This window comes from Lynx rufus, unplaced genomic scaffold, assembly GCF_022079265.1.
Source record: "Lynx rufus isolate CCGP_SWC_20201006 ecotype Redwood Valley unplaced genomic scaffold, mLynRuf1.p SCAF_28, whole genome shotgun sequence".
Lineage (NCBI taxonomy): Eukaryota > Metazoa > Chordata > Mammalia > Carnivora > Felidae > Lynx > Lynx rufus.
The window spans coordinates 2381879-2394120 of record NW_025814843.1 but is presented as its reverse complement, the minus strand read 5'-3'; the positions used below and the strand labels follow the sequence as shown (position 1 = coordinate 2394120).

Genomic DNA, 12242 nt, shown 5'->3' with positions numbered 1-12242 from the left:
CTATCCCTCAACTCTGATATACACTCTCAGTAAAATCCCTAGGAGCAAGATTGAAATGACCCCCAGGAGCAGGAGCCCACGCCACAGCACCAACTGTCTCCCGGTCATCCTAGCGTCTTGGCTCATTTGCAGATCCAATGGAGTCTCGTCTCTTTGTACAACAGCTCTCCTTAACACTCTTCGCTGGTTCCTTGGGACCACCGCTGAAGGGAAAAAAGGAACTTAGTGAGCAGAGTAAAAGGATATTTTTTTTATTAGTATAAAAGATGTCCTATGTGTATGTTACTAGCCGGGGGAAAGTTTATTGAGGAAGCAGTTGCTGCCTTGGATACGCAAAAGAATACTATCTCAGAGTGCCTCTCCATTCACCGATCACAAACTCCGGAGCCTGCTATTGTGAGCTTAGGTCTACCAGGGAGCTCTGCCTCACCACAAGAACTAGAGGAATAAATACAGTGACCCTCTAGTTAAGATTCATAGGGCAAGTTTTCAAGGGGCCAACACTCCTCTAATTAACAGTTCAGAAGGAGAACAAGGCCAACGGAGGAGAAAAATCACCTAAGAGATCATTCAAGGCCATTCACAGAACTGAAGAGAGCTGTGAATCTTCACATCAGGGGGCCTACTAAGCATCCAGCAAGGGTGTGACTCAGATGTAGATTCAGTCTTCCAATGCTTCAGAGTAGTCAGAATTCAGGAAAATATCCTAAAAGCTTCCCGAGACAAACGCAAAGGCAGTTGACAGGAAGAACCAAGAATAAGATGGGCATCCGACTTCTTAACCAGCATAGTGGATACTGGGATGTGCTGATGGCCCTTGGGAGTTGTGAGAGAAAAGCATTTCGAATAGAGTAATTCCAGCTCACTCTCACAAAATGCTTCCTCCATGCCAGGCACTGTTCTCAGCGCTTTACACGTATGAAACTCACGTAACTCTCACGACAGTGGTATGATGTAACTAGTATTATTACCCTTTTACAAATGGGAGAGGATAGGAAACTTGGACCAACCATCCGCTGAAGACAATTATGAAAGCTGGATAAAACGAATGAAAAATATCATCTTGAAGGTATCAGAGTACTACCGAAGTAACAAAAAGTCACCAGGGCAAGATCTACGGGAAGCTGGAAACCCAGCAAACCCAGCCAGCTTTGGGGGCCACTTTTGACCTGAGAGTTCTCCATCTGGACCTGAGCAATGCTTTTGGGGGGGAGTTTAGTCCTCACCAAGGTAAACCCCTCTGGACTCTAGGCCGGATCTCAGGGGCTGTATCCAAGAATTCAGGAGGAACCAGAAGTAAACCAAGCCTCACCCTGGTTGCCTTCAAGTCAGCTGGGGGCTCCAGGAAGCTGTTTCTGAAATTGCCCTAGACTGCTGGTAACCCTAAGTGTTCGACAAAAGCAAAGGAAAATCCTCCCTGAAGACAGACAGACATCACAGGCCTCAAATTACTTCCACCGGCAATTTTCAAATACAAGATCTGGAACACAATCAAAGATAACCAGGCACACAGGGGACCAGACAACATGAACGAAAACTGGCAGGAACAACGGAATTGGCAGCTGGCTGTAATTCAGCCAGTCTGTGAACTCGGTTATAAAGAAGCGAAGAACTAGTGTGAGTACATGACTAACTGCCGAAGGATCTGGAAGTCTGGGGAGATTACAGATTTGACAGAGAGAAAAGTGATATACACACTTGCGTGATGGTCACCGGAAGCAACAGTTAAAACAACGATCTGTTTAAGGCCCATCTTTGCCTGGTGAATGGGGGAACCCTATAGACACAGACATACTAATGTCAGCTTCCAAGATAAGGTCAACGCACAGGATCACCGATTATTAGAGATCCCTTTGGAATGCTTACGTGAGTACCGTTAAGTCAGCCAAGGAACTGGCAACCTGCAGTGTACCTAAAATTGAGTGTTGCGTGACTTTATCATTTGTCCCTGAAACTTTATTTCCCGGGTTCGGGGGGCGCTCATGGCAGCAAATCTAGTGGTGTCCCACAAATGGCCCCCTCCTGGACCACCTGGACAGGCCTGTTTCCAAGAGGTGAGAGTTTATTCCATACCTATGTTCTGATAGACTGCAGGCTGGGCCACAGACTGGGTCCTAGTCCGGGCCACATTTAGTCTCACATTGGCATGTACCCGAGCCTAGAAAATGAAACTCAAAGTCAATCCACAAAGCATTATTTACCACCGTTATAAATAAAACATTTGACTTGACTACTACCCAGTTTAGGAAAAACCAAGCCATTCTCTGTAACTGACATGTAAGGGGACCTTCTCTGGTTCCCAAGTATGGAATCGTCTTTCAGGATGATTGACATAAGGTCAATGGTGGGGGGGGGAAGGGATCGATGGAAAAGCACTAGGGGGAAGGCTGGGCCCAAGTTCAGAGGATTCTCCCCTTTTTCCTTCATTTTTGTCTTATCTACCATCTGTTTTCAGACCCCACATTGACCCTAGCAAGCTGGAGACACTCATGTGTGCAGGTATCTTAATGAAATATTTTGGGATCATAAAAAACAGTATCAGGATAAATTGGCTAGCATCCCTCCTTTCTTTCCAGTTTCAAATCTTGTCCTCACACTGATTTTTCAGGCACATAGGTGGTAGCCTGGCTTGGGATACGAGGAGGAAAGGAACCCCTATTTTTCTGTTTGATAAATAAAAGGGAAATGGGTAACTGCAGGGGTATCTGGCCCTTAGCATGTGAAATAAAGGCAGTTGAAACAACAACAAAGCATTGGTGATAAAAGGGGAAAGAACCTTACAAATGAGAGGGAGAGAGCCTGAACAGATTGTTTTCTAGGAGAGGAACTTTTATGGGCCAGCAATGAACATAGTTACCTCTTCACAGGCTTTCTTCCAGTTTAGCTGAGAAATAAAGATGAAAAAACACAGACACTGCGTGATCACACAGATAATGATCCCTGACCACAGACCTAGAAGTGGAAATATTTAATAGAGGTTAATTCCATGGAAAACAGGGCACCCCTGGGGAGTATGTGCCTCCTGTCTCACTTTGAGAATCTGCTTTCACGGCTGCAGTGGAGCCCACAGTGATCCAGACATCCCCTTCCTGCTCTCCTTTGGTTTCCAGAAGGTTCTGAGAGGCCCAGGGCTCCCTGTGGTCACTGCCCAGTGCTCTGGGTCTCAGAACTGATGTTTAGACGCTCTTTTTGGCCTTTGTGATCCTAATACTTTGCTAGTAAGAGACATGCAGATTATAAGGAAATGAAATTCCCAAGACAGACTACTTCCTGTCTCTAAGAGTGCTATGCTTCTGAACAGCTATGGCCTATTTTCCTCAAAAAGGACTAACGTTTTCAAAATGCACAAGTCACCAGCCATGTTAAGTTCCCTCCCTTGGCACTTCCTACAGGCTTACTGGCTTTGGGCACAGACTTCCAGAGCTCCTGGGACAAGGTTGTCCGCAGAGAGATGATCACAGAGAGGCTGAGGGAGAACAGAACACAGGAAAAGCCTCGTGGATCTCAAGGTACCATCGCACTCTACCTAGTAAACCCACACGGGACACAGAGGGAGACCCCAAGTGAGAAGGGTTTCTTTGGTCAACAGTGAAGTAATGGCAGAATCAGAAAAGCCAACGAGCACTGTGAGGAACTGAATATGCAAACAGCCAACGGGCAGACCATATGTAAAAACAAAACTCTAGGGGCACCTGGGCGGCTCAGTCGGTTGAGAGGCTGACTCCGGCTCAGGTCATGATCTCATGGTTCATGGGTTCAAGCCCCACGTCAGGCTTTGCATTGACAGCATGGAGCTACCTGCTTCCAATTCTCTGTCTCCCTCCCTCTCTGCCCCTCCCCGATTCACACACTGTCTCTCTCTCTCTCTCTCTCAAAAATAAATAAATATTAAAAAAAAAAAAAAATAGAGCTCTGATCCACAGCCTACAGCAATCTGTCCAGAAACCAAGCCCTTACCTACAATAAACCCGAAAAGCCAGTTGGTTACATGTCAAACTCTGGGAATAATCCAGGGTGCTACATAAGAACTTCTGCAACAACTGACCCAAAATGGCCAGGACTTGATCGATAATTGACACGTTCCCTAAGTTCTGTCCCTGCTTCCAACTTAGGGCCAACCAGAGAAAAGCAAACACGCCCTCCCCCCTGCCCCCACCAATCCCACAGGATGCCCCGATTCTCTTGTTACCCCGCCTCCGGCTTCCCCGGGACATGAGGGCACACCTGAGACCTCTCTTAGTTTCCCTGTAGAGTTCTCCCACCCCTCTGCCCGCCTCTGGGTCTCTGCCCAAACTCCGGTGGTGGTGGCTGACTCCCTTGCTAGAGCAAACTCAGAATAATGGCCTTTGTTTTTCGCATTTGGTTGGTCTCCACGTCCACAGCTCATCATGGAGGCGCCACAAGACCTGGCCTACACTGCCTACACCACGGACCCCAGCCTCCAACCCGATGTGGTACCCACAGAGGCCCCATGTGCCTGTCGGCCTGTGGCGTGTGCAGTCCTTGACGATGTGAGTTCGGGCCAGGCCTGCACCCCAATCTCTTTACAATGAGCTCCTCGGCTCAGTACCCAGGTTTTGTCCCTGGTTCCCATTCGTTTGGCATCTTGGGTGGAATCAGGCCATTCCTTTTCATCCCTTTTGCTGTGTTTTGTGGTGCTGTGTAAAGTGTTGTCTGTCACAGAGGAACAGTTAGAGGCCAGAACCCAGGCACAGGCCCTAGAAGCCTGCCGCGTGTGCTGATCTCACGGACCCACGAGGAGTTTGTGGTTCTCAACCCAACTGGCATCCACTGGGGCAGACTTTTCTGCAGGTCACCACTAAGACCAGATGAGGCTCTCCTGTCACATTTTTGTGTCCTGAGGCCTTGGGTTTGATCCAGGGAGCTTTCTTTTTGGGTTTCCGCCCGCCCGTTCTAAGCCCCTTCTAACCGCCGTGTGGGCGTCAGAGAAGGTGCTCAATGTCACAACCCTTTCGTCTCCTTTTGTCAATGAGAAAACTAACACTGAAATTGGAAAGCGAAGATGAACACAGAACTTGGTAGGAAACATAACCCTTTCGCTGACCTACAACACATGGGAGGACCATTTTGAAAAAGGACTTTGGGACAAAAATGAGCCAAGACCCCAAGTCTCTTTGGGACCTGCGAGAGAGACAGCTGGATGGCCGCCCCCCGCCCCCACCCCGGCCAACCTCCAACTACAAGGACACTTGCAGATACTGTAAACAGAAGGGATGCCGGGAAGGGAAAACCCAAGACCAAGAAAACTCTCTCGTTTCAGGTCAGTGAGTGCTTGCGGAAGGCAAAATCACCCACTATCCCGCCAGGCCCTTCAACACTCCAGGTGAATTCACCGTAAATAGAGACGGCCATCCTCATCAATGCCTGTCGGATGCCCCGCTTTCTACAAGCAGCCCCGGCATCTTACCCAACCTCTGTCTCACGGTACACATACTGCACAGGTGGTTGGTATTTCAAGTGACCCGCAGGTTTTCCCAATCTCCCAGTCTTCCCCCCGCCCCAAGTTTATTTATTTATTTTGAGAGAGACAGAGAGCACAAGCCGGGGAGAGGGAGAGAGAAAAAAATCCCAAGCAGGCTCTGCACTATCAGCGCAGAGCCCGACGCGGGGCTCAAAACTCACGAACCACAAGATCATGACCTCAGCCGAAAGCAAGAGTCAGACGCTTCGGGTTCCGTGCTGAGAGCTCAGCCTGGAGCCTGCTTCGGATTCTGTGTCTCCCTCTCTCTCTCTCTCTCTCTGCCCACCCCACCCTCACTCTCGCTGTGTCGATCAAAAATAAAGAAGCATTTAAAAACTTTAAAAAAAAAAGAGGCACTAATCCGACTGAGCCACCCAGGCACCCCTGCCAATTATCCCAGTCTTTAACCGTAACCCTGGAGCCCTTGACTGAGAAGCGCAGCTTCCTGCTCGGTGCTACCACCCCTGCAAATTTCACAGGGGGAGCCTTCCTCTGCAGGCGGAACCGTGATATCAAATGCATACCAGAGATCTGAGCGGACTCCTCTATTTACGGTCAAATTCGGTCTGCTCGGGGTGCACACCTAGCTTCCTATATTTGACACAGACCCCAGACAAGGACCTTGACACTATGCCTGACACTCCATGGCCTTGGTTACTGTACTGACACAGCCAAAGGATTGGAGCAGGACCCCTAAAAGTTCAGACTGCTCCTACCAAGTGTTACCTAAACTTCCCCAGCATCCCTTGAAGGCAAATGAAGGGATTCAAACCTAGCGCTGGAAAGTCACACCCAGAGGTCTTTCCATACCCTGGACTGGCCCTTAGAACTGTCACAAAAAAAAAAAAAAAAAAGTCAAATGCATGAGGATATCTTTACTCAAGACTTCAGGGCCATCAACAAAATTGTTATCCCTCGCTCACCACGAATACCTGACCCAGTAACCATCTTGACATCAACCCCTCCTGAAGTCACTCACTTTACTGTAGTGATGAGTCTTTGTTCTGCTCTGTTCAGCGAGCCTCTACATGGGGACAGCCGATACCCCTTTCCTTCACCAGCCGAGGAAAACAGGGTGTCTGCACAGTCACGGGCTAGGAGGGCCACTGAATCCCCCCCACCCCCCCTCAATTTTTCTCAGTTCCTTAATCGAGAATTTTAAAAATCGGGGCACCTGGGTGGCTCAGTCCCTTGACTACCTGACTCGATTTTGGCTCACGTTAGGATCCCAGGGTCGTGGTCTGGAGCCCTGCATCAGGCTCCGTCCTTGCTGGGGATTCTCTCGCTCTCCCTCTGCCCCTCTCCCCACTTGCACTCCCTCGCTCTAAAATTAAAAAAATTTTTTTTTCTAATTTAAAAAAGAATTTTAAAAATGTACATTTCCCTTGTGATTCTTTTTTTTTTTCCTTTTTTTAAATCACAGCAGGATTCATTCATTCATTCATTCATTCATGAGACAGAGGAAGAAAGCACGTGAGCGAGGGAGAGGGGCAGAGGGAGAGGAAGATCATCTTTTTTTTTTTTCCCCCTCTTGAGAGAGAGGGCACAAGTAAGCAAGAGGCAGAGAGATAGGGAGAGAGAGAGAGATCCCATGACAGGCAGAGAGGGCGAGAAGAGAGAGAAGTGGGACTCGCCTGAAGCAGGGCTCAAACTCACCCCAAGTGGGGTTCAAGCTCGCCCTCTGAGGGACTCGAACTCACAAACCGTGAGATCGTGACCTGAGCCGAAGTCAGATGCTTAACCAACTGAGCCACCCAGGCGCCCTCTTGTGATTCATTTCTGATACATGATGCATCAGCACTCCTACTTTGTGCGGAGAATGAGGAAGTGCACGTAAAACATTCTGTTTTCTTGTTCTCAGCCTTGGCAGAAAAGAGACATCGTTTCAAAAGCACAATCACAATTCTGCCACAACACAGTTCATTTAGGGTACGACCTATGCAGGATTTCTGGGTTTAACTGGATATTGCAGACCACGGGAGCCAAATTTTTCTGAGCTTGCAACACCTCTCTATGAATCGACTTGTCCATAGAGACAGACCCTGTGGCTCAGGACAGGCTTCTGAAACCTAGAAGGCTCCTCAGCAGGCCTCCTTCCCACCCAGGCATCCCCAACTACAAAAAACTACTTTGTCTCTCTGTGCCCATAATCTCAAAGTTCATGAGTTCGAGCCCTGTGTTGGGGTCTGTGCCGACAGCTCGGAGCCTGGAGCCTGCTCCGGATTCTGTGTCTCTCTCTCTCTCTCTCTGCCCCTCCCCTGCTCATGCTGTGTCTCTCTCTCAAAAATAAATAAACTTTAAAGAAAAATAATAAAACAATAAAATATTAGACTGCAGTCCTCTACCCGAGGTAAAACATCAGCCCAGATGGCAGACCCTACTGTGATTCCCAAAGTATGTCACCAGCAAAGACCAGAGACTAGACATATATGCGGACGGCAGACTGATGCTGTGGGAGAAGCCCCTGCCTGATGTGGGGCTGTTCTGGAAACAGAGAGGGTTTCTCACCTCTGCCGGAGCCCCTATCACAGATAGAAAGCAAGTGAAGAAACCTTTAAACTCACTTCCGTCTTCCAGAGAGGCAGCCATTGTAAAGATGGAGACCCACAGAGAACAAGAGAATGCAGAAGCCAAAAGGAGACCCTCGCAGATCATTGAGCCAAGCAAGCCACTTTAACCAGGTTCTGATCCTGTCCGAGCCCTCAAAAGATAGATCTCTGGAGGGTTCAAAGAGGCCCTTGTAAAAGACCAGTGTTTAGCCTCCGGTTTTGAAAAGACGAATGGAAAACACATCTGGTTGCACACCCCATCACTCAGGGAATCTCTGGCACCATCAAGATGGCCACTCAATAGCACAAGATGATTTCAAATGGATGTTAGCGAAGTTTCTCCACGAAACTATTCATCGTCATCACAGAGTAGACGGGTTGCTTAGCATCTGAAACCAACATTGGTGGGGAAACTTTAAAAAAAATAGCTGAGGTTTTTTTCAGGCCATGTGTCGCTCGTCACCAACATAATCCTGGAGAAACCGTGAAGGTCGACGTGGCCGGGAACCAGGCCTCAAGGGACCTTTGAACACCAACAGATGGATTTTGTCCAGCTTGTATCCTCCGTAGGATTTAAATACGTTTTAGTTACCGGTTGTCTATTTTCAGGATAGATGACGCATTTCCTTGCTGAAAAGCTACAGCCCTTGCCATCACTAAAAAGCTGCCTGACTTTGTATTTCCAACCTGATGTCTCAGGTTTTATAGGTCTCAGATGGCAAGTTTTATACCAAGTGACTGAGGCACGTGCTTTATGGGAGCCATATAAAAGAACTCTGTAAAATATTACTCCTTACTCAAAAAATTATGCTGTCCTCATCACCCACAATCTTCTGGAAAAGTAGAAAGGACCAATGTCATCCTTAAACTCACCCTTAAATTCTGAAAGAATTAGGACACCGGCAGGCCTGTGTCTAGGGATTTCGCCGCCAATACCAGCCTGACCACACTGATGGGCTACGTGCAAAATATCACCAGGGTCCTACCGCCAACAGCTTAAGGCTGCCTTCCCACAACATCTTCCTAAACAGCTTCTCCACCATCTTTAGCCAGAAGACTTCATCTACCGGAAGAGAGAGCAGGAAAAACTGCTCCTGAACCTTGTTGGAAGGGACCTTTTCAATGGTTGTGACGCTGGTTGGTTGCATTTTTTTCCCAAGTCTTGAATGGTTCTGCACAATCGCTCACCATGATGGTCATCGTGACGGTACAACATCAAGGAGCTCAAGAAGATCTTGCAATACAGTTGACTATGAAGATGACTGTACAATCCCCAAGTGGTAAGACCTGGCTCCCTAGCTTTCCCTGAATTCCCCTTGTCTCTAATTTTCCCTGAAAAAGAGGAGACTGAGACACTGAATATACGATGGCCACATCATATATCAAAGTAGAACTCTGACCCACAACCTGCAGCAACAGAGCCAGGAAAACCCCTTATCCACAATAAACAACCGAAAAGCCAGCCTGTTCCACATCAGACTTGCAGAAGGCCAGATAGCTATCCCTAGGGACACTTCAGGATGCTGAACAGTAACTTCTGCAACAGCGGACCCAAAATGGCCAGGATTTGACTTAAGAACTGACAGCTTCCCTAATTTTTGTCCCTGCTTCCCACTCAGCACCAAGCAGAGAAAAGCAAACACGCACCCCTGACCAATTGCACAGGATGCCCCACGTCTACTTGGCCTGCTTCCAGCTTCCCCAGGCCACCGGCGTCCATCAGGGGACACCCGAAGCGTGCCCCTCTCCCCCCCACCCCCGCCACAAAACCTTCCCAACTCCTCTGACTGCCTTTGGATCTCTGCCAGAACTCCAGTGATGCTGGCCCCGGCCTTGCTACAGCAAGCTCAGAATTAACGGCCTTTGCTTTTCCTATTTGGTTGGTCCACAGCCATCTAGATCTGGATAAGGGCAAGGTGGCCAGACTGGGCTCGTGATTGACAGTTGCAGGTAGCCAGACTTGGCGCAGAGTTTACAGTTCTGCTCCCGTCGACACCAGTCACCCTCGTATCACGTTTCAGGTGCGATCAGCCCGATGTTTACTTTTATTTATTTACTTATTTATTTTCATGTTTATTTTTGAGAGAGACAAAGAGAGAGAGCACTCACGGGAAGGGCAGAGAGAGGGGGAGACAGAGGATCTGAAGCAGGCTCCACGCTGATAGCAGCGAGCCCGATGCAGGGCTCGAACTCACAAACCATGAGATCATGACCCGAGCCAAAGTTGGACACTCAACTGACTGAGCTACCCAGGCGCTCCCAGCCCAATATCTAGAAGAGTAAAGTTGATGACCACCTGCCATTCCTATAATGGACTAATAAAACCAAATACATACAGGATGGCTTTCTCTTCCAAATCCAGTTGTGCCCAAGCCACAAAAACTACAAGCTTACCCTAACCATCCTAAACAGGAAATAACCAGCTATCTCCAGCTGTAATTGGAAAGTTACGAGTTAGAGTTCCAGGAATTTCACCCCACACCATTTAAAAGACTTCTGTTTGACTCAACCCCGGAACCCCGAAACACGATGATGATCAGAATCCCCTAGGCAAGACCCAGGAATATGTGTATTCGAAAAGCCTCACAGGGAGTTATGATGGACTTTATGTTTTGCTGGAGCTGCCCAGGAGAACTTGTCACATTCTGATGCGCCTCTGGGCACCCTGTGTAGGTATACTGCACACCCTACAAAGCGGGACACAACATTCAAGCCGGTTAGTGTTACACTTTTTTTTCTCGAAGAGGTGGGTGGCAGAGATTGGCTACAGTCTTCTCGCGGAACCCTCAGCTCCCCAGAGTTCCCAGCATGTTTTAAATTGAGACATAACTGACCTGTTAGTTTCAAGCGTGCAACACAATGATTCAACGTGTGTGTATATGTTGTGAAATGATCACCGCGATAAATCTAATTATATGTCGCCACACACAGCTGCAAAATTCTTTTTCTTACAGTGAGAACTTTTAAGATCTACTCCCTTGCCAACCTTCAAGCAAGTAATACTGTAGCTACTATATTGCGCATTCCCAATCCCCAGGACTTACTTTATAACTGGAAGTTTGCACCACAGCATTTTTTTTTAATGTTTAATGTTTTAATTTATTTTTGAGAGAGAGAGAGAGACAGACAAAGAGACAGAGCATGAGCAGGGGAGGGGCAGAGAGAGAGGGAGACCCAGAATCCAAAGCAGGCTCCGGGCTCCAAGATGTCAGCACAGAGCCCGACGCGGAGCTCAAACTCACGAACTGTGAGATCAAGACCTGAGCCGAAGTTGGACACTTAACCAACTGAGCGACCTAGGTGCCCCACCATGGCATTTCTTTTAAGTGATTCTTTTTTTTTTTTTTTAACATTTTATTTATTTTTGAGAGACAGAGAGAGACAGGGCATGAGCGGGGGAGGGGCAGAGAGAGAGAGAGAGAGAGAGAGAGAGAGAGAGAGAGAGAGAGACACAGAATCCGAAGCAGGCTGCAGGCTCTGGGCAAGCTGTCAGCATAGAGCCTGATGCGGGGCTTGAACCCACAAACTGTGAGATCATGACCTGAGCCGAAGTCGGACGCTCAACCGACTGAGCCACCCAGGTGCCTCTCTTTTAGGTGATTCTTAACTCCCTCTGCTTTGCACATCCTAGGGATGCTTTTGTCAAATGAACAGCACTGGGAACACAGATCTGTATTTTTAAGTGGATCCCTCTCATGTTTCCCTTAGCTATGCCACTGGCAAATCCAAAATATGAATAATGTCAGAAACTCAGCTAAATAATTTTCTGCACCATGATGAAAGCCCAGTGAACTTTGCATTGGCAACTCCATTCTTTGAACATCTCCCGTATTTTTCATTAAAATATTATTCAACTGGAGAACAATACGCAGCATAACGGGATGGGAAGTTCACGCCAGGTATCAGATGACTTCTCACTGGTCCCCCGCCAGCCAAGTACTGATGGGTAAAAATGAGCCACGCTTAAATCTGTCACCACTTCACCCAAAGATAAAGTGTTCAGGTTTTAACATCATCATGCATTAAACCACCAGTGTATTCCAAATTATTATTTTAGAAATCAAAGCTGGGCAGTCGTTTGTTTCTATACTTCAAAAAATTTTTTAAATGTTTTGAGAGAGAGACAGACAGAGCACAAGCAAGGGAGAGGCAGAGAGAGAGGGAGACACAGAATCCGAAGCAGGCTCCAGGCTCTAAGCTGTCAGCACAGA

At 47.8% G+C, this 12242-nt stretch overlaps 1 protein-coding gene across 1 annotated transcript in view; it reads right to left on the bottom strand.

Moving 5' to 3' along the window:
* LOC124519641 (multidrug and toxin extrusion protein 1-like) overlaps window positions 1-12242 on the bottom strand; it is a 36918-nt gene continuing 24676 nt past the window's right edge. The window contains exons 15-17 of the mRNA XM_047090029.1: window positions 2858-2952; window positions 2074-2158; window positions 1-203 (exon numbers count right to left, since the gene is read on the bottom strand). Of these exons, the coding sequence (XP_046945985.1) occupies window positions 1-203; window positions 2074-2158; window positions 2858-2952 (383 nt within the window). The remainder of the gene's footprint in view (window positions 204-2073; window positions 2159-2857; window positions 2953-12242) is intronic.